Source organism: Nyctibius grandis, chromosome 2 (assembly GCF_013368605.1).
Source record: "Nyctibius grandis isolate bNycGra1 chromosome 2, bNycGra1.pri, whole genome shotgun sequence".
In the NCBI taxonomy this organism is placed as follows: Eukaryota; Metazoa; Chordata; class Aves; order Nyctibiiformes; family Nyctibiidae; genus Nyctibius; species Nyctibius grandis.
The window spans coordinates 24,084,270-24,110,097 of NC_090659.1; the positions used below are offsets into that span (position 1 = coordinate 24,084,270).

General features: G+C 45.4%; 1 protein-coding gene across 1 annotated transcript; it reads right to left on the minus strand.

The window, feature by feature from the left end:
* Window positions 1-664: 664 nt before the first annotated feature.
* On the minus strand, window positions 665-22,887 carry RIPK4 (receptor interacting serine/threonine kinase 4). The gene is made up of 8 exons (XM_068395221.1): window positions 22,691-22,887; window positions 14,569-14,860; window positions 6,847-6,995; window positions 5,966-6,015; window positions 4,734-4,892; window positions 3,646-3,752; window positions 2,877-3,129; window positions 665-1,830 (listed from the first exon to the last, which is right to left on the minus strand). Exons 1-8 carry the CDS (start codon window positions 22,870-22,872, stop codon window positions 665-667), a joined length of 2,358 nt encoding a protein of 785 aa, XP_068251322.1. The 5' UTR covers window positions 22,873-22,887.
* Window positions 22,888-25,828: the final 2,941 nt, after the last annotated feature.

Here is a 25,828-nt window from a genome sequence, read left to right on the forward strand (position 1 = left end):
TTTTGGGATCCTGCCTTGTTAACAAGTCCAACCTCATCAGTTCGCGTACATGGAAATCTGTAATCAATGTCTCCGTTAAACAGAGTACCTTGTCACTGAAACATGATTAACTGTATCTTAAACAGCCTTTCCTCATCTCTGTGCGTTAATTTCAAGCAGATTTGTGTTGTGTTTATTTTACGCTGGAGACTTTAAGCCCAAAATATAGATCACATGCAATTAAACCAGGAATCTATGCCATCCTTTTTTATTTTCCTCAAAAAAAAAAAAAAAAACAACCAAACCAAACAAACCAGAATGTTAGTTCTTAAATTAGTTTGGCACATAAAAAAAAACAGGGGTTGAAGCCCACAAGTTGCATCCTTCTCTCACAACATCCTTAGGAGGGGAAATGTCAATATACAGACAGGGCAGGCACATGCAGAATGACTGATACGGACCACAGCATGGCAGACTCCAGCTCCTAGCCTTACGTCTGGCCTTAGTCCATGTGCGCTCTCACTCGCACACTGAAACACAAGTAGCTTCTGCTGGTTGCACCTCAGTCCACCAGCTGACACCACTGATGAGCAGGTCACTGCACAATTGGAGAAAGCCCTCATGAGTCAAGCTCCAGCAGCCTTCTCACACCAGGTAGAAAGGTAGGAAGTTCTGTACCTTTTGCTTAAGTCTCACTTAACAACACAGTAACCGAGCTGTTACTGCTCTGCTGAGCAAGATGTAGTGTGGGTCTTCGCATGTCAGTGTGCGCCCCACGCTTCAGAAGAACTTCAACTGTTTTTTGTGTGCCCTCTCGTGCAGCCAGATGAAGAGCTGTCAACCCTTCACTGTCCATAACGTTGATATTTTCTGAACTGACAAGTTCTTCTACTACTTCAGAGTGCCCGTTTTCTGCAGCAAGATGTAACGCTGTCCTATTTAAAGGGCCTCTGGCTAGAACACTGGCCCTTTCATCTATCAGCAACTTTGTTGTTGCTAAATGGCCGCTGCGAGATGCCAAGTGCAGAGCGGTGTATCCTTCTGCTGTTGCTGCCTCAATGTCAGCACCATGTTTAAGGAGCAGCCTTGATGTGCTGGTGTGGCCAGTTTCAGCAGCTATGTGGAGAGCAGTCTGCAAGAGCGTGTTCTGTATGTTGACATCTGACTCCAGGTCTATGAGAAGGCGAGCGACACGGTAGTGTCCTCGTTGAGCGGCCAGGTGTAGCGAGGTCCTTCCATCCACAGTCTGCACATTCACGTTTGCGCCCCGCTGTTTGGCCAGAAGCTTTACGATGGGGAGATGACCTTGCCAGGCAGCATAGTGCAGTGGCACCCAGTCATCCTTTCCTTTGATGTTCACATTAACACCTCGTCTCAGCAGGATCCGCACAATATTCTCTTGGCCATACTGACAAGCTATGTGGATGGGGGCTCTGCCTTCAAAATCTACCTCATTTAAGGATGCATTCTTATCAAGCAGCATTTTGGTGCTGAAATCATCCCCGTTTTGGGCAGCAAAGTGAAGAGCAGTCCACTGATCCTCATCTTTGGCATTAACATTGATTTTCCTAGCCATAATCAGCTCCACAATGCTTTTAACTTTCTTCTCAATAGCTATGTGAAGAGGGGTGGAACCTTTCTTGTTGGTGAGATTAGGGTTAGCGTTGTACAGGAGGAGCCATTTGACACATTCTTCTTGACCAGCTTCAACGGCCAAGTGCAAAAGACTGGAGTTCCCATCTAAAACAATATCAACATCTTGAGGCTGGAGGATCTTCATCAACTTGCTGGTATCTCCAGATAAAATGGCCTCCGTGAGCTTCCTCTTCTGTATGTCTGTAGTACCAATATCTAGATGGATATAAGGAAGAATTTTTTTTACAATGAGGTGGGTGAAACACTGGAACAGGTTGCCCAGAGAGGTGGTAGATGCCCCATCCCTGGAAAAGTTCAAGGTCAAGCTGGACAGGGCTCTGAGAAACCTGATCTAGTTGAAGATGTCCCTGCTTACTGCAGGGGTGTTTGGACTAGATGATCTTTAAAGGTCCCTTCCAACCCAAACGATTCTATGATTCTATGAAAAAGACAGCATCACAATTCTGATACTCATCAAACCTTACTTGCCCATGGCTAACATATCTGGTGGCTTTAGCAATGACTTGACTGCAAAGAAATCCCCACCCCGCAGTAGTTTCAGAACAATTTCAGGCCAGATTTGGAGCCCCACTTACTCTTATTCTGTTTCTTGTGAAATGAAAAACAAAGGATGCTGTGTTTGATTTCCCTGCACTAATCATTGTTTGCCTAACTGGAAAATAGATGCCTGCTTTTTGCAGCACTGGATTGAAGAGGGAGGGGTGTGTGTGCAACAGCGGGGGCCTTTATTACATGTTCATGGGGCTGCTCAGAAGGTGTCTTGAGTCTTCTCAAAAAAAAAAACAAAAACAAAAAACCCAAAAAAAAATAGTGCTCAGACTTGGGATTAGCATAAGTGAAAAAGGAGAAAGCCACAAACGCAGCTGACCTGACTGGGCACTGGCTTTAGTCCTGCTTCGAGCGGGATGCTGGACTAGGGGACCTCCCTTCCAACCAACTTACATGACTGATTCTGTAATTGCTTTGACGTGGAATTCGGGTCACTTCTTTTCAAAAAGAAATGAGACTTATTGTTTCTCATTAGATTATATTTGGGAACCACTCATTTTTTTTTTTTTTTTTTTTTTTAATAACTACCTCCAGTAAACAAATTTGTAGTGCGGACAGCGAGAGAAAAACAAGGCTAACAGTGATTTCCAGAATGCTATTCTTTATATGACTGCTCTCCACCCCATTGACTCCCATGCCCCAGTCCAAACACCTACAAAAAAAACAACAACAAAGAAAAACCTGACTATTACCTGAACTCTCCCTTTCAAAGGAAAGGGAAAGGGAACCTCTGGATGAAAAAGCTGAATCTACAGATGAAACTCCTGAAAGCCGCTTGTCACTGGAGGCGAGTTTGGACTCAGAAGAGCTGCGGCTGAGATCCTCAGGGCCTTCCATAGTCTGTGAAATACCCGAATCCAGCTGGGACAACAACTCTGAGAGACTGTAATCCTTAACTGATGGTAGAGCAGGCTCCTGTTTTGGCTGGGATAATGCAGATATCCCCTTCAAGAAAAGCACACAAGCATTTTAGAAAGGTCAGTAAAGAAAACTGAGCGTGAGGCCCTACAGGAAGAAACATAAGTTTGTTAGTTTGCAGGTAGCCTTTAAGCACTGTTCGTATTAAATTAAACCTATGAATACGGTCAGTGAAAATTTTCAGATGCAGGCAGGCAGCTTTCATCAGTACTCACCACTAAAGCCACACGGCTCTTCTGTCTACAGCGTTTTTTAAGATCAGTCACACCCACATAGTTCCAGCCTTTATTTCCTAACTGTCCTGCTCTCCCTCAACAGCCTGAGACCCACTTGCACTTAGTCCTGTGCTGAGGTTTTCCTGAGCTGGTCCATGCACCTGCTGTCACTTTTGCGTTCCAGTCCTTCACCAAGACCCGCTTCTGCCAGGCAAGAAGGTGCTCAAAAGCAGCAAAGAGAAGGTTGCTTGGGAAGTTACAGGTCACAGAGGAACCTGTTCCTTGCAAAACCTAGTGCACTTGAACAAGACGCAGAAAGAGAAAATACCTCAGGCTGCTGCTCTGGGGAATTCTTGGTGTCCAGGTCCTGAGTTATCATCTCTTTTGTTTCATCTTCTGGTTTTTCACAAAGGGCCTCAGTTTCTGAAGTGATTTCTTTGAAGAAAGCAAGAGAAGGTTTTGGTGGGTTTTTTTGTTTGGTTGGGGTTTTTTTGGTGGTTTTGTTTTGTTTTTTTTTTTAATAGGAGACTTTCCTGAGATGCCCTGCTGTCTTCCTCTTTCATTAGAGCTTAACAGCTTTGAGATACTGTGGGAGAAAGACTCCAATTTTGATTATTCCATCTAGCACTTCATCAGTAGGTACAAGTGTGCAGCTAAGCAAAGAGTGCATAGGGCTGACTGAACAACTCATTTTCACATTGAGACCAGAGTGATGTTACATGGTGGCTACACTGCAGGACTGCGAAATAGGAACCAGTCTGCTGCTGGGCAGACTTAGGCAGATGTTTTTAAAAGATAGGATCCCTCTTCCCTTCAGTCCCCATACCTTGTTTGGGCAGGAGTAGAGGGAAGAGGCAAATCTCTCACGTTAATGCTAAATGAAGCCACCTGGAGACAGCACTTGCTACATCCTTCTGCACATTTGAATTCATAACAGGTGCTTTGGGCAAGTTCAAGCCTTTCACCAGAGTTGCCTTTTATTGGCAGAAAAGTGATGGTACAAACTGTTTTGTTACGAGAAAACAATTCAGTTTCTCAGCATACAACAATAAATTTCAAAAGCCGAGGCCTTCAATGGTTTGGTATGGTGAAAACCACACCAACTCCAGCTTGGCATGTGCCCTGATACACACAATCAGAAATGAACATAATTTCTGGCTAAACGGATCAACTGGTTCAGTAGAGGTCTTATTCTTGATGTGTTTACATAACACTGTCATGGTCAGACTTGTCCCCAGATAATCCCTTCCTCCACAAATGAATAAGTGGCCTGTATCATTGTCTCTACCACACAATATGCTCTATTTATTCTGTCACAGAGGTTCACAGCATTTACCCCAAGGATTAACAGAGTCCTGAGCAATAACATGACTCATAGAAGAATAAATGGGCAGCGAAGTTACAAGGAAATCTTACCTTGAAATGTTGGCCGCTCACCAGGATCATCTTGCCAACATTTTTGCATCAGTTTGATCAAGTTATTACATGAATGAGGTCTGGATTTGGAAACAGCAGGTAGCTCTGGGCGGTGACCTTTAACTACTTTTACCATAATATGTAAAATGTTGTTTTCCTCTGTAAAGAAAAAAGCACACAAATTAAGTTCTCCCAGCAAAAGGAATGATTTCTCTTTTGTTTAAGAGCATTAACAGTGTATTAGGCTGAAACTTTGTTTTCATACTTTTTTTTTCTAGATTCAGAGTGCTTTCTTTTATCAACGGGGAAAAAGAAGTTGGTCTTATTCTCCCACAACACATTCGTTAATGCAGTCATACCTATGTCCCGTGTATCAGTTAAAAACAACTGTCAGTGAGTGACTGTGTTCTTTTTCCATCCATAAAAGAGACAGAACCAAAGAAAAAAAACCTCAAACAGTCCTTTGCTACCTCTCTTTGGATTTCCATATCTGCTATAAGAAAACTGAACCACAGCTTTTTATTTAGACCAGGTACCTGAACTTTTCAATAGGTGAAGGAAGAACATAAATTGAGCAGTGCAGTAATGTGGCTCATGACTCTGAAGACAACTACGGGGCTAAATGGGATCTCTCACTTGGAGAAAAATTAATAGTAGATTGGAACCTGTTCAGACACGTTTGCTATACATAGGCTAGTCATACACTCAGGAAAAGTCATAAAGAATAAATAGCTGCCTGTTGATCGGTACATTTACTGTGGGGTGGAACAAGGCTTATTCTCACAGACAGATTTTTTTTTTTTAAAGAACAAATCTGTACCCACAATCTACAAATAAACTACAGAACCTCTCTACAGAGAGGCTGTTTCTGAAAACAGCACAGTTGCCTGCCAGTTGGCTTTGCTCTGTGCTGTTCCTCGTTGGCCGCAAACATGTCAGGAGTCTGCGCAGGCCACACGCTAATCTGGATCTGTACAGCAAACTCCAGCAGGAGCAAAACGGTGCAGACTAGGGGCCCCTGCAGCAATATGGGTTCTGCTTTCACGATGTAGGACAAAGAAGGACTTACATTTGTGAACAGAATTTGAGAGCTTAAAAGTATCTACCACACAAGGCTGTAGGGATTTGGAGGACATGCATGTAATCTGGGGCTGGTGGGGCAGGAAGCTTGCTTATCAATGGAAGAAAGGAAAAAAAAAATTCCAACACAACCCACAATACATCAAGCTTACCTGCAAAAGGCTTCTTCTGTGTAAGAACTCCCCAAACCACGATAGAAAAACTACAAATAAAAGCAAAAAAAAAAAAAATCTTTCTAGAAAAGCTTTTTTTTTTTTTTAAAAAAAAACACCCACCAACAAATACGCCAAAAAAACTCACAGAAGCATAATTTATTTTCCTAAGTTCTCTTTCCTCGTCCCTCACTTCTGCATCTAATTCAGCTGATGAACACACACAGCAAGATACAGCCAAGAACCATGATGTGAAAGTCTAGTTTTGCAGGGAGGAACCTGAGGCAGCAAACATAGGGACTTGCTGGAGGCTGCTGAGTTCTTGGTAACATTTACCAACTACTCCACACCGACACTGACAAAATCAGAGAGCAGCAAAGCATTACTGTGGATTTTATTTAATACTTTTAGCCTGCAAGATGACTTTAAAGAAATACATTCCATTTAGAATATGACATATCTTTTAATCTACAGCAATGACTTCCTTTTCCTAATAACCTTATCATGAAAGAAGCAGCAAAGACCTAGTGATGAAATCCACTGAAGATAACTATGAATTTTGTCACAGACTCGAAAAGTAGGTCAGGATGTACCTTTGATGGGGAAATTAAAGGTGGGCAGAGTGCCTCCCATGCCAGTTGCCAATACATAAATATTACTTGGAATGATAATGCTCAAGACCCAGGATCAGCTGCAGCTTGTTAAAAGGCTTCTACCCTATAAAGACTTTGCAAAAAGCAAAGCAAAGGTGACCCTTTGCAAGATGAGGCTCAAACTAGATTTAGGGGTTTCATGCTCAATTAGGCTTTATAATCAGAAAAAGAGGGCGCATTTTACATTATTACTTAAAGTGCTTTTAAGTGTTTTCATAGTTAACTGACCTGTACACATCATGTTTGGTGTCAAAACACCTGTTTTTCTCTTTGATGCGCTCTGGAGGAAGATACGCAATTGTGCCACACAAGCCGTCCATGCTGATGTCATGGGAATGGGACAAGCCATTGCACTTTGCAAGTCCGAAGTCAGAAATCTGCAAAAAATGGAGGAGGAAGAGGGGGCGAGAAGTGCATACTACCATTAGACTTCAGAGGCGTTAACTAAAAATTTTCTGTAAAGAACGATAGATGCAAGAGGATGACCCAACAAAATACAGCGAGCTGCCGTTCAGAAATACTAAGCTCAGAAAAAATCTCTGGAAGCATTACGCTATGGTAGGCTTTGCTTTATAGTTAAGCTGAAAAAAAAAGCAAGCAGTTTTTTGCAAGCAGCAGCATGTTAGCCCATTACATAGCAAACACAACAAACAGTCAAGACAATTTACTGTAATTTAAAACTAGTCAAATTTAGCTAGTGCAAAGTACTTTAATGTAATTATTGGTCCTGCCACCCCCTTTCCCTATATAACCTCACGTTGTATGCTATGTTGAAGTGTTCTGAGCACCTGTTTCTGACCATGAGCTCTCCAGTGAGTGCGAGAGAATTGCTCTTCAGAAGATATCACTATTACACTGCCCATGCCAACAAGGACTAAGCCCAACACCAGAGGCACCAAGTGTTAAAAAAAAACCAAACCAAAACACACACACACATCAAAAACCCACACAGGGAATTCTTTTTGGCAACTAGGAGATACGGCAAGTTGGTGCAGTGACGCAGTGAACACAGCTGAAATGAACAAAACAAGTGACAGCAAGTTTATAAAAAGGAAAACACACCTCCACTTTAATCTGAAGTGTCAAACAAATATGCATTCATTTGCTCTCAAAGGCATACCAATCGTCAAGCAAACAGATAGGCAAGGAATTTCCTTTGTCTTACTTATTTCCCACTGGTCAAAAATGTCTATTATGCTAAGCGGAAATTTTAAGAAAAGTCAAGTCTTTTTGGACCACTCAGCCCCCTGATTTTTGTCTACACGTTAGATAAGATTTCCTGCCCCCCCCCCCAACTTATACATTCTTTTTATCTAATAAATACTCAGGTTTTTCAATGACTCATTCCCCTTTTGATCTTCACAGCTTCTCCTTTGAGAAAGTTCTCCCTCAAAACAACAAGCATAATTAAAAAAAAGCCTTTTTTTTTTTTTTTTTAAATAGGCTCCAACTTTACACTTTCAGAAGTTTCTGCCTAAAGATACCACAAAGCTAGTCGTAACATGCATCCATTACTGGAAAGGGAGAAAATTGCTGCCAGCTTCAGCCTCCTGGAGAACAGGCAGGCTACACAGCCATCGGTCTTCAAATGCTAGGAATCTCCCTTTGCCATAAGACAATCAAAGCAACCCACACAGCTTCAGGAAGAACTTCTCCCAGGGACAAAGAGCTCAACAGAAGCATTCTCAGGAGCTGTAGAAGTTCTGTACCCTAGCACACTGGTATATCCAACTTGTTGTCCATCTGTATCTTAAATCTTAATGTGGGAATGACTTGAACAAAAAGGGGGGTGGGGTGGGGAGGGAAAGAAGCAAAGTCATCTGGAGGAATAGTTTCTCATGCTTGTAGGGCTACATTCTCAGAGGGGGATTGCTGGCCTCCTCAGCAAGCCAAGCACTGGAGTCCAGGAAAGCAGTAAGTAGTCAAGAAACCCAGGTTCGCAAGCCAGCTTACCCTGGGAAGAGCTGAATCGGCCGCCCCAGGAAGCGCTGCATGAGTTTGGGGCACTTAGTGCTCCACAGGAGAACAAAAGCACAACCCCAACATCACACAAGCCCGTGGTGTCAGGTTAATAAATGAACCGACTGCTGCAAGTCTGAACAGATCCGACTTGGCAAAGCGCTGCTATCCCTTGATTAATGCGAAGCAGAGGCTTGTATACACCTCAAGAAATCCAGATGGCATGCAGGCATAATTAAAGTAATATACCTTCCTCTTTGTCTAAACAATGCCGTGTTTCCTACTGTGTAAGTTAAGAAATAAAGATGAAATATAGACAGCACAGTGACACTCCTGTGTTAAGAGCCACCAGTTATGTTACATGGATCCAAGGTTAGGGGCTAGGACAGGAGGCTAAGCACACTAGATAGAAAAGGTCTCAGCCTCAGCCTACAACCCAGAAACAGCTAAGGTACACAGTATATCCCCCCCTCCAGGCTAGCAAGCTCTTTACCTGGTGAACCTGCCCCTACCTACTGTGAAGACTAGGTTTTATACCAATTAATAGGAAATTCATCTGTAGAGCAGAGCTTCATTCGTACCAAATTCTGCAGAAAGCACCGGAAATTGAAGAATTGTTATCTTCCAGGCTGCAACGAAATAGTAAGATTCTGCAGACAGCTTTTGTGGCTTTTATTAGTTCCTTTAGGGTAAATTTTCCACACTCCATGGTGTATTTAGTCATGCAGTTTCTTTAAACATCAGTGGGAACTGTGCAGTGGGTGGAAGACACAGCCATTTAACTTGCCTATTTTGCCTTTAAATTGCTTTCCAGGTACCTAGTTCTGCAACACAAGGCACCCTTGCCGGTGAAGGTAGTGAAAGGGGAGCACCCCTCCCTACTTCTTCCTCCGCATCCCCGCTAGCCCACCCCAGGATCTGCCCTGCCCCACAATCCGACAGAACCCGTAATCTCACTCCTCACATCAGTTATTTCAGGTGGATCCCATCGTGCTTCAAAAGCATACCTAATATCAGCAGAGTTAAGAGGAGACATGGAGGCGACAGACTGCTTCATGCAAAACATGCGGTGAAGAGGTAGGAAGAAGAGAAAAAACATTGGCCAAAGCCCACGCAGACAGGGGGATTGTTCATGTTCAGACAGCTCGCTCGGTCTCTACTCTTTAAAGGTCTGCCTGAGAACAAACACGTGAGTAGCGACTGGGGAGGGGAGCTGTACATGTTTCCCTGCCCACTTCCCAGCAGCACTTACTTTACTGAGATTCCAAGATCTGAAGAGATTTTTTTTTTAGTTTTGTTTGTTTTAAGTCGAGCATACTGTGCACACAGGCCTTTCTCTGCCTCTGTCACTTGTGGACGTTTCCATTCTAGTTCGTAAAAAACACTCACTTGCTAAGTCTGACATGCTTTGAGTTTGTCAAGTTATTTTTGGGAACTTTTTTTTTTTTAAAAAAAAAAACTAGTAGATATGCTCACATAACTACAACAGTTACTAAAGTCAGCTACTCCCGAACACTGCAGGATCTAGCTCCCAGGAACAGAATTAGTACTTGGAAAGTGCCTTCACTGATGACTCCTGACAGGCCATCCTGAAGTGTGCACTCAGCTTCTGATGCTGCATGTCATTTTCCTGCAAGTAAGACTGAAGAACCCACTGCAATGGACTCAGGGACAGAGTTCACAAAAAGGTTTTCTTCATCAAATAGGTAACAAAGCCATCAGATTAATTTTTAATCGCTGCTGGCATATCCAGTATTTGTCTCTGTCCAAAGTCTCTGTGCCCTTGGGTATTGAGAATGCCACCACATTTGTCTACGGGGTTTTCAGGTGTTGGGGGCAGGGGGTGGCCCTGTTTGTTTGCTTGTTTTTCTGGGGATAAGGGAGAAAGGCTGGTTGTTTCAATTTTGTTCTTTAAGAAATGCCAGAAATTTTTAAGAGACTTACATGGGTCACAGATTTAGACTACTAAAAATCAGGAATAAAAATGAATTCTAAGTGTAGACAAAACCAGCATCTGCACTTCAAACATATGTCTTTACTGCAGTGTTTACGAACGCACTTCAGTTAGCTACTAAAAGAAGTCTTTCTGAAACAGACTGTATTTCCATCCTTTTCCAACCTGCCCTGAAACCTTAACTCCTCAAAACCTGTTTCAGGTGTCACGTTTGTAATGCTCTCTTCAGTGGCAGAAACCAAAGCCACGGTCAAACATCCATTTTAATCCATCACAAATCTGCATTACCGTAACAGGGATGGTCGTGTTCCCTCCCCTGTGCCACCACAATTAGATCAATTAGAGAACTGATCAAGATGAAACCCAGCTTTGTTGGTTGGGATTAAAGAGCCATGTAACAACAGCCCTACATGGAAACCTTGATCAGGAGGGGTGGGAAACAGGGAGAAGGGACACACAGAACAACAAAGCCTCTTCTCATTTCTAATAACAGGAGAGCATTTGCAGCTGACAAAAAAAAAAAGTGGCTGTGTTAACCATATCAGCTAGGCTAATAAAAAGAGACAACTGCTCTTTACCAGCCTGGCCTCTGGGTATTACTTTGACCTACAGTTAAGGACCTACATTAAGAAGCTTTCTGATAAATAAATTTGCCATCTGACTAGGCTTCTTCTAACTCCACACTCAGAAATTTTGCAGCCCCTTCTTCAGCTGAAGCCAATAAAGGTGAAGACCACAGAGGCAACCTATCCATGTTTAGCAAGACCATCAGCACAGCACAACACAGCAGCAAACTTCACGCTGGTTTAAATTGGAACACTGGGGGGAAAAAAATAAAAGCAACTACAGTGAGCTTAAAGCAGTGCACAGCTGAGACCAGCTCATCCCACTTCAAGTTCTTTAAAAAAGTAACTGGTGGGATTTGCCTTTGTGTGTGTGTGTACCCACACATACATACGTGCATGTAGGTGTGTATATACACATATATATGACAAGATGAGCTGCAAAGAACAGGTGGGATAATAAGAGAAACAAGAACTTACAAATAATGCTTTTGCCCAAAAGTATTAAGTTGCAGGTTGACTTCATTTTAAATACCTGAACAAAAAGTAATACTCTTAACCATGAGATATTGAAGATAAGAAACCTGGGAAGCAGCAGTAGAGAGAGCATGCAGTCATGGTAGCTGGCAACAAGTCAGGGTACCAGATTACTGCACACAGGGGGGGTGTGTATTCTCCTACCGAGGGCCCTGGAAAGAGATCACATCAGAGCAGGGAACGAGCAAACTAACAGCCCACGAGGGCAGCGCTGGAATGTGGCATTGCTTCCCCAGCGCCAGCTCCCTGCAAGCGATTGCCACATCACAGGGAGCTCAGGGGAGACATCCAGAATGCGTACGGATGGCAGGAGAGCTGAAGAACAAGCTCGTAAGACGTGGTCCAGTTAAGCAAAAACTAGGTGTTAGACAGCCCGTAAGTATTGGAAGGGGCAGGGAGGATCTTGTTGGTACAGATAGAAGCAACAGGCTGACATTAAGGATAAAAAAAATGCAGGCTGATCCCTGCTAGCAAAGCTTGCCTGGGCATGGAATAATCTTCCCAAGGAAACCACGCTGCTTAAGGCAACCAAGATGGAGCGGGGCATGGTGGGGAAGGGAGCTCCCAGCTGACGCTCCCGTACCACCACTCGCAGGGGAGAAGGCATGCATGTATGCATCCACCCTCCAAAAAACAGCAAAGCCTTACCTTGCATTGTACATGTTATATAGGTATATTTAAAATCACCAAGGAATCCCCCAACATGCCTTTGAAAAAGTTATTATCTGTCTATCTATATCGCTGCTCAGTGCTCAGGCTAATCCCATCCTCTTAATTATCCTCACAAGAACAAAATTCAGCACACACTTATGTAATACACAGGAGATGGCTTTATGATATGGAGGCACCCACTTGATGATAAGTTCTGTACAACACTACTGCGTTAGTCATCATCCTCACTTGGGGTTTTACAGTAAGCACTGTGCTCGTAAAAGAAGAAGGGCGTGTTTCCATTTAACTAGCAATACGGCACAGAAACATTTCTAAGGTTCTCCACTGGAAGACTGTCTGTTTCCTGGCTCAAGGGCAAACAGTTTATAAAAGTCCTCCCTACCTCCAAACTCTTCTTTTGCAGTCTGCAACATCCCTTCACTCACCTTAGGATTCTATTTAGGGACAGGTCATTAATGCTAACATTTAAAAAGTAAAAACACTTCAATCATCAGCTCCATTAGCCTTCCAGCAAGAAAATGCACATTAAATCAAGCTGCGGGGTCTGAAATTCAATTATAAGTTTCACATCACACAAAAAGAAGGTTTGGGGCCACATTTTTAAAGTGAAGGTGCCTCACAGAATATGTACATCTCTTATTTTGCATATGGGTTCCTACGTCTGCTTTGCTGCTTGGAGGAGTTTCCAAGACACCTGCAGATGTAAAAGACTGCTGACTGGAAAAAGGTTTGGATTAGATCATTCTTTTCTGAACTGAATGGAAAGGGTCTGAAGACCTTCATGTGTTTCATATACAGAGCAAGTAGCAATAGTTTAGGGATGTCAGCAATGACCTCCCTAGGAATATTTTTTTTTTTTGTACATTTTGCACTTGGCCCCTTGTGTTACATCACCACCCAGACACAGGCTATACAGCAGACAGAATATCAGGCAGCATTTCAACCTCCTGAAATGGTGAGAAAAATACAGCCCTCATATCTTGGCTCATAGATGAGTCAAGAATTAGGAATTTACGAAGTTATGCAAGCAAGCCCAAACTTTAGGTAAATAAATACTTAGCAAAGGCCTCTCAGCACCAATATGTGAGAATATGCTTTCAACAGTTCAGATCCTGATGTTCCGGTCACAATACCATGGACCACCTGTAGATGCCTCCTATCTCAGATAGAAAATCCTTCTAGTAGTAAACCACTAAGAGGCCTAGTAAAAAAGCTGAGACTGTCACAGGGGTGATTTCATTAGAGGCACACACCTCTTATGGTTCCAACCCTCTCCTGACATCAGGAGAGATGTTTTCATTTAATGAAAACTTCATTTTCAGAATGGTACAGCAAGACCAAAGCCATATGGCCAGTTTGACGGGGACAGGAAAACAGGGAGCAGATGAATGATGGCACTGATAAAAATCTATGACTACTTGCACTAAGTTGTATCAGCCAGCCAGCACAATTACTCCTGCAGTTCTAAGGTTCAGTTTGGCCACCGATTTGGGGAAAAAAAAAAAAATATATATATATATGAGGAAAAAGATGTATTTCAGTCTATTTCCTCTCCATAAGGAAGGATCAGAAAGCAAGCACAACCTCCTTAGTCCAGCTGTCAAAACAGAACCTCCAACAGAGAAGGCCAACAAGTTCGCTAGCTTACTCTGGAAATGGATAACAAAAAGAATTTCATGCTGACACAGCCACAAAAATTCCCTTAAGTGACCTCTGGTATGCATAAACACTCAGGACAGAGATAGTTCTTCACTGTATATGCTTTGAGCAAACAAAAGAAAATTAGTTGCCTCTGGGAAGGCTTCTCTGGACTCCAGCTGTAAATCAGATTCGGGTATTTAGTGGAGCATACAAAGGAGGCCAGAAGGACCTAGACAGGACAGGTTACCACTGGGAGCTGTGGAAGTGGCATAGATGATTTAGAGGTTCACACTGCTTTTCTCTCCCTTTCTCATCTACCTCATGACCCTACTGCAAGGAAATTTATAGCAGGATCCATTAGGTCTCAAAACCAGGGTTCACTACACTAGCACCTTCCTAAAATTTCAGGAGAGTTCTCACAAGCTCCCTAACTCTACTGCTATTTTTGTACCAAAATGGTGCATAAATCAGGTAGACGAGTTTGGGGATTGGAGGGGTTGGGTTGGTGGGCATCCTTCTAATTCAAAAGGAGTGCCACTGGTTTCTCTCAGGCCTTTGAGTTCGGCAGGAGCCATGCAAAAATACGCAAAGGTGGGTCCCTGGCACAGAGTGCCCAATGCGTACCTTGACGTGGTAGTGGGCATCAAGCAGGATGTTTGCAGGCTTGAGGTCCAGGTGGAGCAGCGGAGGGGACATGCAGTGCAGGAAATTCATCCCCACAGCTGTCTCGTGGATGATGCGGAAGCGCAATTCCCAGGGCAGAGGTTCGGAAGCCAGGAGCTTTTCCAGAGACCCCGTTTCCATGTATTCCATGACCAAGCCAACCGGCTCTTTACAGATGCCGTAAACAGGAAGGATGTAGCGAAACTTTGCCATTTCCATCTTCCTGGCTTCTTCCAATAACTCCATGCGCTCCCTGGGTAGAAGAGAACAGATGGTGAAGGATGGAGCAGCTGTTTCTCCCCCACCCCCCACCCCAAACACGCAGAAAACATTTATGAAACTGAACACCACATTTCATGATCGTTGCTTGGCTGAACCATGCTACATCTCACCAGTCCGTACTCCAGGCATATTTCCACATTTACTAACTTTGTTCTGTGCTTCTAATGGCAGGCAGCTCACAGCTGCTGAACCACAGGCGAGTTGTACACTTCAACAGTGCAAATATCCGTAGCATAAAGCCCATCTCCCCGCTTTGATGTTTACGCTGTGCTGTTACGAACGAGGACGATGCATGTAGTGCCCAGGTCTACCACCTTGGGCTAAAGTCATTAACTTTTCATGAGTCATGCGACTGCGTTAATCAGGAGAGAGCACAGACAGCATTGCTTCAGCTGCCCTGCTGGCGCAGGCTGCCAGCGCGCAGACCCAGGCCTTGGCAGAGGCATCCCTGGGACCCACCATTTAGGGGAGCAAGCTGCCTGCTGTAGCTCTAGGGGGACACAGCAAAAACCTCCTTGCCCTCAAAACCCAGATTTGGCAACTCCAGTCCTGTGCTTGCTCAGCTCCAGTGGATGCCGAACACTGCCGGCGCGCCATTTTCGGTGATGTAACAGGCCCAGAGCCCGCACGTGTAATGAGCGCCTCTGGGTTGTTTACGGGTCACTTTAGCTAGACCCTGCAGAGCACAAAGTGTTACTCAGCCCAAGCTGCAGCCTCCCAGGTCAAGACTCTTAACTGCCATGCCCTCCTTCTGCACCTCCCGCACAGCCTTCGGGCTGCAACAGCCCACGACAACCTGTCGGGCGTCGAGCTGGAAAGGAGAAACAAGGGTCCTCTCCCCAGGCCGACTGCGCCCACAAAGAGGAGTCTCATGTGATGGGTACAAAAACCTTCGGTCTGTCAAAAACTACATTATTAGTGACAATGGGCAGTACCCAGAGCAGCTTTGGGCTACAGGCGCTGATGCGTCACTATTGCTGCCACCCACTGATTCACAAGAGAGGACACAGGGAGGTCAGACAGGTAATATTTCCTGAACAGACCCTCTCTTATTACATCACAGCCCTTGTAATGTACCCAAGGCATGTACACTATTCAATGGAGAACAGTATCTGAAGTAATAAAACAGTTTTAACACAAACGCCTGGTAAACACTTGAGTCCTATTTTAAAAGAAGAACAAAGTTGCTTTGACACTCCCCCACCCCACACAGGCATTTTGAGATGACCAGCTCTCCTGGAAGATGTCACGGTTTAAATATAAAGCTCAGCAAGCACTCTCACAGCAGCTGCAACAACAGATCAGGAGAAAGATGCTTATACCCTCTGCAAGGCAGAAAGCTCTGTCGCCTGTCCCCTTTGCCAGTCCCCGAGAGCTGGAAAACCCCTGGGGACCGATCCTGACCCAGTCACGGTTTATGCCCTGTGCCACTAACAAGTGATGCCAGTTACCACTGTGGAAGCCTCTGCCATGGCAGAGCCATCAGCTCAAACTGTTTTGTTTTTTTTCTTTAAATCCAAGGCCAGCCAGAAGCACTCTCCGTTTCTAAAAAGAGAAACGCCAAGTCCAACCTTAGCGCAGTGAAGCCTCCCTTTCCCACGTGTCCCCCTCGAGGCCTGGGTGACCCACGGGGCAGCACGCACCACCCGTGCTGAAACGCAGCCTGCAAGGGACCCTCAGTGCTCCCACGTGGGAGCGATTTTGGGAGCTGTCATTTAGCCCTTAGACACCGCATTAGGACACTCCCATGACCGCGTCACGTTCCCCTCTGCTTCACCTGCAGTGGGAAGCGCAGAGTTGATGTTCACCCAAACAAGGCTGGAAACGCAGTCTGCTGCCTGTTCCTCACCAGCTGTAGCAGCCTGCAATAACCAGTGCAGTTCCATGTCACACTAGGGGCGAGAGTCTAGCCCAGCAAGAAGCAGCAGACCTATTTCAGAGGCAAGAGCGGGCTGAAAAATGGTTTAAGAGGGATGTACACACTGGGAGGAAAAAAAAAGATAAGGGAAAATCTCTCTATTAACCATGTTGGCTCCTGCTGCTCCCTACAGCAACTTTCTTGTGAAATAATTGCCTTTGTAGACAAGTACCCAGTTTGCTCTTTGGCACGCTGGAAGGGAGCGCCTATGAATAACACAACCAACTCCTTGCCCCCGAGCCACATGCATAGCCAGCATAATTCACCAGGCTTCAGCGGGCTGAGCTCTGGAGTCAGGGATGTAAAATACCTGTCTGAGCCCTCCAAGGCAAGGCAAGAACCCGGCAACAGCTAAAGCCTAACAAGAACCACTAGACTCCTGGGGACAGGATTCCCGGGCTAACAGCCTCAGAGAGCATCACCAAAATCACAGAGATCAGCTGCTCAAAATGGGGCATTTTCCCTACGAAGAGACAATTTCCAGTTTCAACAAAATAAAAAAAAGCTCCCTTTCTGCTTGGACCAGACCCAGTTAGTTGGGTGAATTAACTGACTAATTAATAGACGAGTGCCCTTTATCTAACTTGCCTGTTTAAATAAAACCCCCATACAACAATTGCCACCTTTAGCATCTTCATGTACCCAGAGCGGTCAAAACTGAATCAGCCAGTGATTTGGTATAGCCAGGGAGACACGTCAGCTTTCAAATACAAGCCCCCATCAGCTTTAGAAAACAGAAAAGGAAAAAAGACAAAGGAAATAGAGGGAGCCAAAATACAGCTCTGTCATTAGGCAAGTGCTGGAGTGCACTTGCATTAATCGTATTAACACTTACAGCTCATTAAAACAAGATCTCCTCCATCAGGCAAAGATGAAAGGTCTTTCCCTTTCCTCTTCCCTTAGTGCAAGGTGCTACGGGCACTCAGCACAGTCTGAGGTGTTCTCAATGCATCCATCACCTCAATAAGCAAGTGCTAATGCTGCCACAAAGGATACTGTAGGTATCCTTCAAGTTCACATTTAACAGACCAAAGTATTGGATGAGGTGTGGGGGGGTTACGCCACTCAGTTACTCCCAGTGCTTAGAAATTATTCTGCAGTATCACCAAGAAACACCTCCCTCCAAAGTGGAGGAAAAGAGAAGCTCCTTATGAGGTTTCTCAGTCCAGAGGCATGGGACTAGCCTCTGTTATAATAGAGTTTCTTATTTAACACCTACATGATTAAAGAGTCAGAAATATCTTCTCTAAGCACCTTGGCTCCATTCCCCTTCTCCTTCAGTACTATATCCTAACATTATGATAATAAAAATTAATAAAAGAAAAAGCTTGCACACAGGACAGCTGAGCTCATGTAAATCACGGGGTGCATACACTTTCCCCTATAAGAGTATTAGAAGACAGGGGCACGCACATCAAGAGATCTAGCACTGGGTTCAGTGCCAAATAGCATCTCTGTCAGAGAAGTCAATGACAGATCAGCCATTTTCAAAGCAATCAGAAATATTACATGAATGGGGGACCTCTGACATCCCCGAAACAGCTGTCTGCTTCCACTCAAAGTCAGACCCTGAAAGGATAGGGCTGCATTCTTAGGATACTCCTGGAGAGACAAGAAACTTACTCCTGCCCACTCCCTCCCCTCGCTAGGGACCAGGGCCCAACCCTTGTACCACAAACCCTGCCACAACAACTGCAAGAATTACGACTATATCCCTATTTGCATGTGTCCAATCTTCATGCCCTAAAGATAACGCTGTGTTACAAAAATGCAACTTCAAACTCACAAGGCAGCCCTTGCAGTTTTATATTCTGCCACCAGTACTAGCACATTTCCCTAAAGGAGTCTGAGACAGAGCAGTTAAAGTTGCTCTAGAGAAGCTCAGAAAGCCCTGAAAACCTGTAATGGGGCCATTTGTGTGAACCACCTCCAGATGCAGAGCAGCCAGGCTTCTCCCAGCCCAGAGGAGATACAGCCCTGCACAGCCACACTGCTCTCCAGTGGGGAATGCAAGTTACCTCTTTACAAACTGCTGGTGGTGAAGATGGCATCTACAAAATTACACCACCTCTGGACTTTTTCAGGGACTCTTTTCGTCTGCATCATGGCAGATGTTTAAGAGCACTGTGACCTCTGCTCTGCAGGGTACATCTTTAATGACCTTCACACTGCTGACCCTCAGAGAAGAACATGAATAATAAGAAAAGAAAAACCACTGCATGGTCAGGACAGAATATGTTTGGGGGGGGGGGGGGGGCGGGGCGGAACAATAACCAAAAAAAAACTTCTTTCAGGTTAACACAGATCTCAGCCCTGGTAACAGATCTCTCCTGCACAGCCCTGGGACAAAAGGGATTACAGGCTAACCCAGACACCTAGGCTCACCCCTGCTCTTTAAGGAGCACAAGGTGACTATCAAGTTCTACCTACACATCCAGAGACCGGCAGAACAGACGTTCATTCACCTTTGTCACCTAAATAAATGCTAACAGCAAGGCATTTCTAAAACCTCCTAAATTTCTAAGTCCTACTCCATTCCTAAATCCAGGTCCTGCAGAGGGAGGTACATGTAGGACTTCGCTCATTTTTTTTTTTCCAATCAAGAAGGCAGACCTTTCTGTCTCCACACCCTGTAGTCACCCCCACGGGCTAACGCCTCCAGCAAAGAGCCCTCTCTAGGAACCGTTACATCGTTCATACTCATTATATTCTGCATGTTTATGTTCAGCTATAAGAAATTCACAAAGGCTTCCAGGTTGTTTTCTCTGAGCTCGCCACCCTTTTTCTCCAGACCACCCTTCCATCCTGGGCAACGGGGGTAAAGGGAAGAGACTTTGCGTTCTCCAGTACAAGTCCTGGGGGAGAGGCTTCTCCAACTTTCTGGGTCTCACGCTCTTTTCTTCAGGCTTACATTGAACCTCCCCATCTTGAGTCACATGCAGGAAATGTGATCTCAGGAGACAGAAAGTGGGAGCAAATAAGGTGTTAGGAATGGAATTTGGCTCGATCGCCTGAGAGGGCTTGGGCTTAAAGGTAAAAACACTTCTGGCTGTACATTCAGTTTTTCTTCTGCTTGAGGCCACTTGGCTCCATGGTGTGATAATTGCCAAGGGAATTACTCCAGATCTCTTACCGTCTGCAGAAACACAGTAAGAGAGACTACAGAGTATTACCGCCACCAAGGCATTACAAACAGAGTTTTAATGTGGTACCAAATAAATAAATAAGAAAAAGCCTCTGTGTTTTCCAGTTAATGTTTCTGATAACCACTGGTAATTCTTCTAACTCTGCTGCTTCACAGGGTTCCAAGAAACAGCTAGTCAAATTAATCTCCTGGATTAAAAACCTAATTACACAGGCTTGTTTCAACCTGCAAACTAAAGAGGTAGTGTTTTATTTTGTCTGTGCCCCCCACCCCACCATTTGAACAGCACAAGTTTTGGGTGAAGAATCTCTTTGGCGGGGCAGCATTACCAACTACTGAAAGGGGTTTGGTAGAGCAGCCTAAGAACCAAAGGAGAAGCATACCCAAATTCAGCTTAGCTTCATTTTGCAGAAGCAGCTGTTTCAAAGGCCAGGGACCCTCCAATTTCTAATTAGTGCTCCCCTTAAGCATCTGAAGCACAAATTCTGCAGTAAAACAAACAAACTAGTGTTTCAAAGATTGGTTTGCTAAAATTAACCAGGAGCTGCAGGAGCCCCACGCCCTCAAAGTTCCCAAATTCTCAAGGCACTTTTGTTCACTGCATTGCGTGTTCGTATGGTTTCTCCAGTATCTGCACACCTCACAGCCGCTGAGGGACAGGTGGTTCTCTATTGCACGTTGAATATATTAATACAGAAACTTGGTGGCAACTCTCAAAATTAATTGTTCATATTAAAATAGGTGACAGCATCCTTTGTCTCAGACTGAAAATTAATTTTTGAGTAAATTTCTAGATGTATTCTGCGAATGAAAAGTATAACAAATGTTCTAGCTTATTTTTAAGAGATATTTTAACTGCAAAATTAGCCAGCTACAGTAGCATTTTGATTAGGCCTCAATAAGCATCAAGTCTGAAATCTGCTCGGAAGTTTTAATGGTAGGGGAGCTTACAGGTTAACCCGATAAAACACCCTCTGCAACTTTGAGGTCTACTCCATTTTATTCACGGACAGCACAGCTACCCTATGCATATATTAATCCCTCTCTCTCCCCTTGTAAAAAAAAGGAACATTTCATCTCATTTACTGCGCTATATAAGCCATGCCTACAGCAAAATCAGCAATTCACATAATGGGCAAGATGCCCCACTACCCTAGTAACCTTGTAGAAGATGGGCTTACAAATGTTTTCAATCTTGGGCCAACTTATCTCCCTCCTCCTGCAGGAACCACAACAAGGGAAACCTTTTGTGACCAAACCAACCCACATCTCAAAAAATGAACTACAGAATCAGCTCACAAGTTGGCAGTGATCCCAGAGATCAAGGTGGAGATGGAAAAGCTCCATGAATGCGACTTGGCTGTATTCACCTCCCTCCGCACAGATGCTCACCTGCTGGGAAATCGCTACTGTCCCTCAAAACAGAAGGATGTTTCTAAAGACGCATCTGACAGCCTTCCTCTCCTAGGAAAGGAGAGCTGCATTCGATAGGCCCCCATCACATACAGATTGTGTGAGCACAGCGTAGCTGATCACCCTCCACCATGGGCCACCACTAGTCACAGAGGGCAGGTGAGCTGGAGGGGGTTCTCACCATGTGGTATCTTTACCCACAATACCATACGGCTCCACACTGGACTACGCAGTGAGGACTCATCCTGGGCAGACACAGGGAGAAGCGCTGGCCCTGAGCTGAAGCTGGAGAACATATTTCCCAGCACGTCTCCTTTCAGCACCCGCTCCTGAAAGACAGCACGCCTGTGGCTGCAGCACCCTGCCCCAACACCCCCCACACTGCTTGCCCAGCCAGCATCTGCCACATTGGAGTCACAACAAATGCATCTGCAAACGCAAGCTCTAGGGCTGGCTTTTTGCAAGGGAGGGAGCTGACTGGAGCGAGACACGGCAGGCCTGGGAAGCCTCCCAGATCTCATTTGGCATTTCCACTCCTCCTGCGCTTCCCGTTCAGGGCTGCCTTCAATGACCTTCGGAACTGCAGCAGGCGTAACGCTTCAGCACAAGCCAACACACGCACAACCAGGGCAGGGCAAAATGCTTTTCTGAATGGCTCCAAGGGAAGAGGCAAGCCCTTACACTGCAGCCGAGCGGCAGGCTCTTTCCAAGCTGCTCCAAGTGGCTAAGCAACATCGCTTATTCTTTTGAGGGAGGCCAGCCTCATTATATCTGATATAACTAAAGGTGTTGGTCCGGGCTTTGCCTAAGTGTGACAAAGGCCACGTTTGCCTTGGGAATATTTAATTGCGCGGCTCTCTTTGCTGCCTTTAGTCAGACCTTCACACCCGCTGTTGATAAACAGGGCTGCAGCCGCAGTGCTCCTGCCGTAGCCGTTTGTACTTTTTCAAGTGCGCTGCCAAGATCTGCAACTCTGGGCTGCGCCGCTCGGTTTGTTTCTCAAAAATAAAGCGTCGCGCTGACAAGGGCGAGCTGTGTTGGTGTCGCGTTTGGCTTCCTAAGTGGTTTGAACTGCTGTTAAGCGCGATTACTGATGTTGGCGTGCCTTGTGCAGGCCGAGCCAAGGAAAAAAACAACCCCAACGAGAAAAGAAGAAAAGAATTAAAAAAATCTCTGAGGTTCTGGGAGTTGGGCAGGGCTGCGCAGCCGGGGAGCCGCGGGGCGGCTGAGGGCTCCCGGGTGCCTGGAGAGGGTCGCTCCTGCGGGAAGAACTGCTTTCCCCCCACCCCATTCCCTCCCTCCCTCCCTCCCCCGTTCCCCCTTACTTCTCATCCACATGGAGGCTGGGCGAACACTTGATGGCGAGCCAAGTCTTCCAGTGGAGGTGGCGCACCTTGTACACCTGCCCGAACCCCCCGGAGCCGATCTTCTCCCAGCTGCCGAACTCGCACTCCTCGAAGGTTTTCAACAACCCCATGGCCCACGGGGAACCGCTCTCCCGCGCCATGCCGGCCCTCAGCCGCCGCCAACCACCCGCCCGCCCGGCACCGCGGTGCGCAACGCCGCCGCCACCGCCCGCCCAGGTGAGTCAGGTGTGGCGGGAGGCGGGGGGGGCCGGGTTGGCGTCACTTCCGGGGCCGGGGCCGGGCCCGCCAGCCCCCCCCCTCCCCTCACCGCCGCGGGGAGCGCGGTCATGGTCCCCTCGTTGTCCCCTCAGAGGCAGCCAAGGTGTCCCCAGGGGCCGGGATAACGCTTGGGGTCTGGCCCTTGCTTCTCCCCGCACCTATAAAGGGCAATGCCCGGCTCTCCAGCGACCCCTCTTCTCTCCCGGGCAGCTCCCGTGCGGCGGCAGCAGCAGCCCCGAAGGTGCGGGACGCGTGTCCAAAGCTCCTCGATGGGGCAGGACGGGAGGGCTGTGCGGTGTTGAGCTGTGACAATTAGGTTCTACTCTGGGAACCCCGCTGGGGTGCGTCCCTCCGGCAGAGGAGGGCAAACCCCTCACCCGGGCGTCCTGCTGGGGTCTGAGAGACACGGGCCGGCCTGCTCCAGGTGGCGGAGTCTGGAGTCTGGCCAGGTGCACTCCGAAGGAACGATTTTTAGGCTCTGGGAAACTGTACTGCTGAGAATTGACATGTCTCTGTTTTTCAGTTGCCCCTGGGATTAGGAGTTTTGACGATCCCAGAGGCAGATTTCAGTGCCTGAACCCTTTTGTGGGTCTAATTGAAGGTCCCACAGGACTTGGACCAATGGATAAAGAGTCTTACTCTGTCACTGAGATGCTGCAGTTGGAAGGAAGGAGTCTGCAACCTTTGGTATGTAACATGACGGTGAAGAAGAGGCTGTTCTGACCGGCCTCATGACCTTCACACCTATCACATGTCTAAAGGTTAATAAAGCTCGTGTTTGTTTGTTACACTTAATATCAGACTCAGGTTGAGTGTTCTAGGCAGTTAGTGTATGATTATTTAATCTGGAGGGTTAGGCAATAGATAAAGGACAATGTGTTTTAAAGCTAGGATAATGGCAGTAGTTGGTCTTGTCTTTGCGAAGCTCCATTTAAAAAGAATCTATAGAGACATTTAATTACTTTCAAAAGACATGGGACATGAAGTCTGTTCTCAGGGCTTTATTCCACATGGACTTGTTCCTGCTTAATTTACTCTGGATTAAACTAAACAATTGCTTACTCTGCATGAGAACATCTATGTATAAATAAATCAGGAATAAGAAATAGCTGTGTGTAGAGACAAGCCTTAGGCCACCTATGTGACCCAACAATACGCCTCTACCTGACTTCCTTCTCCTGGCTGTCTTCCTAACTTGTTCCTTGCTTTGATTCGGGATTTCAGCTGTGACTGGATCAGCCTGCAGAGCCTGCCGTGCTCTCAAGGAGCTCTGCTTAAGTTGAAGCAATTTGGAGAACCAGGGCCTTGGACGCTGTATCTTCTGGAGGTGTGCATGACTTTTAGTTCCAAATAGCACACTAGATATTTTATTCCATTAATGATACATTATCATTCAAACTTCTGTTTCATGGGGAAGATGGTGAAAGTTGTAAAACTAAATGAATTAAACGAAACTCAATTTGCAGTTTGCTGGCAGTTGAGTTTAAGCAAGAAGTAGATTGTATACCTTCTGCCTGCACTGTGATTTGAGAATTAATTCAACAAACACCAGGAACAAAGGAATGAGAGCTCATGATATAACACGAAAAGAGCTCATCTAAGAGAACTTTGTACCTAAGTGCTTTCGAAAGGGCTAGGCCCAAATAAAATTCACATTTAAGGTGCTCAGAGAACTGTCTGCCCAAGCTTTTAGTTGGTGGAGCATAGGAAGGCTGGAAAAGGGCTCCAGAAGAGCTTGTCTTCAAGCGGCAGAAAAAGAAGGTGGCAAGGGAATTCCAGAGCAGTCAGGTCCCTGACTAAAAGTAAATAAATAAATAAATGAATGAAATATGCTAGTAGCTAGCCAGGCTGACAAAGAACAGTCAATACTAGGTTTATTGAAAACAAATCATGCATAACCAACCTAATGTATCTTCTTGTGGCAAGGTAACCAGTCTTGTATAAATCCTTCTTTCCCGTGCATGTACATTAGCCAGGGCATCACAAAGAAACTCTCTTCTTACTCTGTTTCATTGTCTTGCAGGATTTCTCAGTCCTTCAGATTTAACCCAGTGCTTTATCCTTTTCTTTTTAGAACAAAACCCTTCTAAGCGGTTGCTTGGCGTATATAAAGTCAACCAACCTGAAGCTTCAACAGGTCGTAGGGCACCTTTGTCCTGTAGGTTAGAGCTAAAATGTTTTGCTTCGATGTTCTGTGAACAGACAGCAGATGGCAACTATGTAATAGCTTTAAAGCTGATAAAAAAGAGCACCAACTTGCAACTTTCCAAAAGGATAAAACCAAAATTTGTCTATTCCACCACTCTGCAAACATTTGAGCATGCTTTTTTTTTTTTAATACACAAACGGTGCAATACTGCAGTTGGCTTAAGCCAGCCTCAAGCTACATTGTCGCTGAAGGAGGCTGCTGTTCCCTGTTTTGTGTTGGTGCTAGTATTCAGACTCGCATTCACGTGGTTGAACAGTAACTGAATCAGCTCAATGAGCTCACTTAAAAAAAACCTCCCTTGGTTAGCATTCAGACAGATCAGAAAGCTGGCCTGACTTACCAGATGCGTGTTAATGTCAACAGAAAGGGAGGCCAGTAAACTGGAAGGAAACTACCACCAAAGAAGGTGATGAAAGGGGCATAGTTACACATTGTAGCAGATGCTGGGTTCATTGCTGATCTCATTTAAAGCACACCCTCGTAAAAGACTGAGAAGTGTGGTGTGGAGGTGGAAAATGAGCGGTAGGAAGAGGGTGAGAATTCTTAAACCGACTTTTCCACTGAAGAAAATAATAATAATAAAAAAGTACAGTGTAGGTAATCCTACTGAAGTCAACTACATGCTCCAG